Source organism: Panicum hallii, chromosome 7 (assembly GCF_002211085.1).
Source record: "Panicum hallii strain FIL2 chromosome 7, PHallii_v3.1, whole genome shotgun sequence".
NCBI classification, from domain to species: domain Eukaryota; kingdom Viridiplantae; phylum Streptophyta; class Magnoliopsida; order Poales; family Poaceae; genus Panicum; species Panicum hallii.
This window is the reverse complement of record NC_038048.1, coordinates 30,777,012-30,783,049: the sequence shown is the minus strand read 5'-3', so window position 1 is coordinate 30,783,049 and position 6,038 is coordinate 30,777,012. Positions and strand designations below refer to the sequence as shown.

The 6,038-nt window shown below is 58.6% G+C and overlaps 1 protein-coding gene across 1 annotated transcript; it reads left to right on the top strand.

Moving 5' to 3' along the window:
* The first annotated feature begins 1,743 nt into the window (after nucleotides 1-1,743).
* LOC112900620 (transcription factor bHLH62-like) lies at nucleotides 1,744-5,544 on the top strand. The gene is made up of 5 exons (XM_025969463.1): nucleotides 1,744-1,873; nucleotides 3,442-4,307; nucleotides 4,410-4,475; nucleotides 5,049-5,117; nucleotides 5,215-5,544. The coding sequence occupies exons 1-5, from the start codon at nucleotides 1,744-1,746 to the stop codon at nucleotides 5,542-5,544; spliced, it is 1,461 nt and encodes a 486-aa protein (XP_025825248.1).
* The last annotated feature ends 494 nt before the right edge of the window (nucleotides 5,545-6,038 follow it).

The following is a 6,038-nucleotide window of genomic DNA, read 5'->3' as shown; positions in this document are numbered from 1 at the left end:
TGAACATTTCAAGTGTCGGGTGGCCATAGAACTAGAAGTTCTAATTCCCCTTTAATTCACTGGTTGATCTAAGAAAATAGAGACTGAGACACCCCCCTGGGTCGCTCCCGCAAGCGACCGGGGGGCTCCCTCGCGCTGCCGCCTCTATCCCCCGCTGCCTTCCTTCCTCCCTCGCCATCGCCCGAGCAGGTCTCCGGAAGCCCGGCGGCCGGCAAGGAAGGCGATGGCGGGGCGAATCGGCCGATGGGGACCCCGGGGTGCCGGGGCGGGATGATACTTGGGGCCCTAGCTAGATGGCGCGCTGGAGCTTCATCGTCGTGTATCCAACCCGGCAGTGGGTGGATCTGGACTTCGTGCCGCCGGATCTGCCACCCCCGGCCTCTCCGGCATGCGCGGTGGGTTAGTGAGGTGCTGTGGGCTCGGCGCGTGCGGCGGCGGATCCTGCTGCTGTGCAGCATGAGGTGCAGCGGCACGTGATGGCGGTGCTGGCCGACGGCGAGTGTGGTGGCGGCCTCGACACGGGCCGTGAAGAGGAGTCCTGTGCGCGTCGCCTGCTTTGCTATTGGGCGGTACTGTTATCGCCATAATCTGGACGGGCCGGAAGTGGGCCATGGAGCAAGATGGGCTTAGAGGATAACTATAATGGGCTTGCGAATTGGACCTTGTGCGGATGTTTTGGGGCCAGAGAGGCCGTATAGATATAGATATAGGTAGTTAAGATTCGTGTCGTGTTTCGTTAGGGTTGGTTAAGAAAGATAAGTCTACGGACTATAAATATGTACCATGAATAAACAAGAAATAGAATCATTCATCAACAACTCTTGGCGTATCGCCTCACCTGTTCTAGGGTTTTCTCGGGTAAGTGCCATGCGGCCCCGATCACGCTCTGCGTGATCGGGGTAGCATCACCTTTGCCCGTTTACTTTATGTGTTTCTCGTTCTGAAGCTTTGTAGATGACGAGCAACACTAGTTATCTTAACACGCATAGAGTAACGTCGTTTTCTTCATATTCCGATCGTGCCTTGTTTGTTGCTCGTGAGTGTTTGGTGGTCATCGTGTCCGATCTTGGATGCAATGGTCACATCTTGCTTTATCTTTATTAGTAGATCCAATCTGTTGTGATTAGTTTCTGTTTATCAGAGATTTAGTTCGATATGTGCATGATTAGGCCTTGTAAACGAGTTGAAAGTTCCGGCAGTATGATTGGTATCGGATCGCAACTTGAAAAGAGATTGTTCCGGGAATCGGCTCTTCGGCTGGTTTTTAGGCCTCTGTTTAGGTTGATTGTTCTGATGCTTTTGGTATTTGTTAGGCTCAATCACGTGTAAGATGTTACGATCATGCAGCGAGGGCTTAGTTATCGTAGATTGGATTAAATTAATATTTATGAAGCAGGATTTATATTATTATCAAGTACATATGTTGCCTATTTATAGATCCGATCCGGTACTGATGCAATCGGCTCTTCATAGCCGATGCCGGGGAGGAAGTGATGAGCCGATCACGGCTCGGACTAACCTTTACATGTGTCTGTGCATACAGGAATTTAATACATCGCACCTTCCTGATCAGGTACAGGGTCAGGTGGCATGCCTAGCGACTCCAAGCTAGGGTGTGCGCCGGATTACTGGGCCGTTGACCGAGGGAGCAGGGCCCACCAGCAGTCCCGGAAGCCTCCCGGCTCCTCGTGTTGCCTGTCACTGCTCGCCGGCGGGTTTTGACCGACAACAGGTACCAGGGTGATGGCGGCATCGGCGGCGTGGTCGTCGACGAGGAGGTGGAGGGGTAGTGGCGCGCGGTGGCCTTGCTGCTCAGTGAGTGAGGATGTGATGGAGGAGGAGCGGCCCTTGAGGTGGTGCAGTGGAGGTGGAGGTACGCGGCGTGGCAGGTGGAGGCGCGGTGATGGCGCTGTCCCGAAGGAGCTGCCATGGCTGTGGCCCGAGAGTGCCGAGCCGTGAGCGTGCAGGGGGTTGGGATGCTCCAGGCGAAAGCCCTCGCCGGCGTTCTTGCCAGTGGATATGACGGCGGCACCCTAGGGTGTCGTTTTCCCTGTTGGGGGTGTCATGTTGGAGACACAATCCTATTGCACGAGTTTCTCTGGGTGAAAACCCTGTCCAGTTCTTGGACGAGCGACGGCGGCGCCTTTGGCAACGTTCCCTCCTTGGAGGCGTCGTCTCTAGAGAACTAACTCGACTTTGGCATTGCAGGTCGTTCGGTTATGGTTGGCAAAAATCGGTGACAGCAAGTCTGCCGCGTGGCAAGCTGGAAGGGTGTTGCTGAGCCCACGGGGAGGCCTTTGTGGTTATGGTAGCGGCCGGTGGTTGTCGCATGTTTGTCGGTTGTGGCTGCTTGCAGTGGACCGTGGCGGCTAGCGTTGCTTAGCAATGGTTAGTGCGGCGTGGGACTGCGTCGGAGGATGGTGCTTGCGGCATCGGCATCGTGGGATGACTTGGCTTGAAGAAGACTGTGGTGGGTCGCTCAGCTGGGCTGGGCTATCCAGTGCGGTACATCGTCGGAAGATGACGCAAGCGACTACTCTGGCTTATTAACATGGCGGCGGAGGTCTTGTGCGCGGGTGAAGCAATGAGACAAGGTCGACTCGTGACGGCAGCTCAGCTGTTCGATGGAGTTCTAGGGTTGTGGGGCAACATTGCTCACCACCCTGACGACAACTTTTGAAACGGATCCATGACATGGAGTACCGAGGCGGGCGTGGCGAGGCCCCTGCGTTCGGTGATTCTTCGAGGTGACGAGAGGTGGAGTCCAACGGCACCCCCGTGCGTTGTGTTCTTGTGGTGGCGAGTGCGAGGCAGCCTGCGAGAGGTACGGATTCGGTGGTCTCACTCTGTCAGGTGGAGGGTGGTGTTGCAGCGACACTACGATGGAGGATCCCGCACGACGGTGGCTTTCTCGGTGTGGTGCAGTCTGCTTCTGTCGGTTTTTCTATCGATGCAAAGTCACGCTGCAGTGAGCGTGTTGGTGGGTGCCGTGTCTGGCGGGGAGGTGTTGCTGTTTATGGTCCATGTCGATGTCCTAATCCTACCGAGCAGGTTTGTCTTGTGGAGTTGCATTGTGCGGCTTGCGTCGATGTCCCAATCCGACCAGCCTGTGCAGTTTGCGTTGGTTTCGTTTCGGCGTGCGTTGATGCCCCAATCCAACCCGCAGGTGTTGTTTTTTCGTGTTTTTTCTTTTATTACATGGTTATGTCCCAGAAATACATTCTTGTATTTCTTAACTATTTTAAGAGAAACGCACTGGTCAACTCGTCGAGTGTTCTGCAAGTGCAACCCTCCGGCCTCCGCGTTGTCTTTTTCCTGTTTATTACCGAGCCAGGCCCCTCTACGTACACGGGCTGCGTGGGCCCCACCCACCCAATACGGTTACTTCCCTCCTCTCCTCTTTTCTTATATAACGGTCAACTACCTCCTTCCCTATTCCAGAGCAGCTCGGCTTCCTCCCCATCCTCTCTCCACCACCTAGTCCTACCGCCTCCCCGCTCCACCGCCGCGACGAGCGACCGCGCGTGGCAATGGCCGACGAGCACTTCTTCCCCGGCCCCGGCGACTTCCCGTCCGGCCTCGGCGCCGCGCCCTTCTTCGGCGCCTCCTACTCCTACGCGCCGCCGCCGGGGCTCGACGCCGCCGCCGCGATGCAGGGGTTCGGGCTGGCGTGGGCCGACCTGCAGCTGCCCGACTCCTCCGGCACCGCGCACTTCGACTCGGCGCTGAGCTCCCTCGTCTCGTCCCCGGCGCACGACGGCAGCGGCTGCGGCTACGGCGGCGACGACGTGGCCATCGGCGACCTCATCGGGCGCCTCGGCAGCATCTGCGGCGGCGCCGCGGCAAGCGCCAGCAACTCCTGCTACAGCACGCCGCTCAGCTCCCCGCCCCGCGCCGCCGCGCCGTCGCCGGCCTTCCGGGGCTGCTGCGGCTACCCCGGTGGCGCCGCCACCGCGGCCCTCGAGGCGTCCGGCGCCGGCGGCAGGCTGTCCCGGGTCGCCAGCAGCAAGTCGCTCGGCGCCGGGGCCGGGACGCCGGCATCCGGGAGCCCCGAGGCGGAGGCGAGCCGCCCCGAGATGGTGCCGATGGGCAGCGGCAGCACCGGAACGCGGGACCGGGACCCAGCGCCGCCGGCGAAGAAGCGCAAGGCCTCGGGGAAGGGCAAGGCAACCTCTTCGGCCAAGGGCGGCGAAGGCAAAGATGGCGATGACGCCGACACCGCGGCGGTGAAGGAGCCGGCCAAGGACTACATCCACGTACGGGCGCGGCGGGGGCAGGCGACGGACAGCCACAGCCTGGCGGAGAGGGTAAGTGCGGCCGGCACGACGCCATCCCCGGATCACAACAATGCATCAGGCTCCATCTATCATCATCTCGCAGCTGCTGATTGCGTCTAGCTCCATTGGTAGGTGCGGCGGGAGAGGATCAGCGAGAGGATGAAGATGCTGCAGTCCCTCGTGCCAGGCTGCAACAAGGTACTCTGTCCTGTCCCAGTCCAAACGCGCATTACATTTGATTCATTATTGACGCTCTTAAAGCATTATGAGCATAGTGAACCTTCATCTGTCACCGTATGCATGGACACTAGCTAATTAAACAACATTATCACACATTGTATCTCAGTAAAAAAATAAGGCTATTATATCTCAGTACTACACTTTTTTTCAGATAGGAGTAATTTGTGCCGGGTTTCAGGTAATTAATTAATCACTGGGCACAGTAATTTTGGACTTTTGTGCGAGTACTGTACTGATGAAAAGTTTTGCGAACTAATTAATACTAGTAATCAATCCACCGGTTAGCTGCATACTAGTAATTAATCAGCTAGCCGGCGATTAATGAAACGGTAGGGCACGGTGTGGGTGGGTCCGGTGGTGGCGCGGGATTAGTGCCCAATTATTGCTTGGCTTGCGGTGAGCTCAAGCCTGCTATCGCTCTGGTACTGGTGGTCAAACTATGAATTTTTAAAAATAATTTCTTAATCTAACCCTTGGTGAGTTAGTTAGTTGATTAATTATAATTGTATAATGTGCGGCGGGGGCGGACAGATCACGGGGAAGGCGCTGATGCTGGACGAGATCATCAACTACGTCCAGTCGCTGCAGCGCCAGGTCGAGGTAAACCAGCTGAATTTTTTTCGTTCCTACTGGTAAAAAGAAAAAGGCAAAACTTTCTGAGCTTGATCGCGTTTGGAATGCTCTCGGTGGTGGCCAGTTCCTGTCGATGAAGCTGGCGACGATGAACCCCGAGCTGGACGCGGACGCGCGCTACCAGGCGGCCGCGGCGCTGTTGGCGCCGCCCCCCACCGCGTTCCCCTCCTCCTACGACCCGTCGTCGTTCGTCGCGACCGCCCACCCGGCGCAGCTGGCGGACTCGTGCGCCGGCGCCTTCCGCCCCGGCTGGGCGGCGCAGCTGGACGACCTCCGCAGCGTCGCCGGCGCCGCGCGCCACGACCACAGCCCGGCCGCCGCCGCCGCGCACGGGCACGGCCTGCACGCGCCGCCGTCGCCGCCGGCGCGCGACAGTTTCCTCCACGGCAAGTGAACGAAACCGAATCGGCCGGCGGTGGCTGCCATTACTCGCAAGATTCAGAAATAGTGTCTCCTCTTGCCCATGTGCTGCTCAGCGTCCGCCGCACAGTAGTGGCTGACGACGGGCTCGGTCGATCGATGCCTCCTCGGTGCATGCAGGACAGCAGGAGCAGCGGCGGCAGCGAGCCACGTGAAGTTCGAGCAGCCGTAGTAAATGCGCGGCGCTGCCTTGCCTTCCTCCCCGGCCGGCGCCGCCGCCGCCGCCTTCTGTACATACGCGACGCGACGCCAGCCGCCGTACCGCACAGGAGGGCCTCCCCGACTTTTTTCTTCCCATCTCGCCGGCGTCGTCAGCAGCAGCAGCCCAGCGGCGTCCCTATCGGGGACGAAACAATGATTGCCATCAGAGGACTGGCAACGCGGGCGGGACCCACAACCAAAGAGGGGAGCTGCTCTTTGGGCCCACAGAGGAGATCCATTTTATTGGCGAGGCAGAGGAGCAGGAGC

What these genes read in the sequence shown, in the direction of transcription:
- LOC112900620 (XM_025969463.1), top strand. Translation starts at nt 1,744, where the DNA reads ATGGCGGCATCGGCGGCGTGGTCGTCGACGAGGAGGTGGAGGGGTAGT. An exon ending in GTGGTGCAGTGGAGGTGGAG is followed by an intron (nt 1,874 to 3,441) that starts GTACGCGGCGTG and finishes TCCCTATTCCAG; the next exon opens with AGCAGCTCGGCTTCCTCCCC. An exon ending in CGCTGCAGCGCCAGGTCGAG is followed by an intron (nt 5,118 to 5,214) that starts GTAAACCAGCTG and finishes GGTGGTGGCCAG; the next exon opens with TTCCTGTCGATGAAGCTGGC.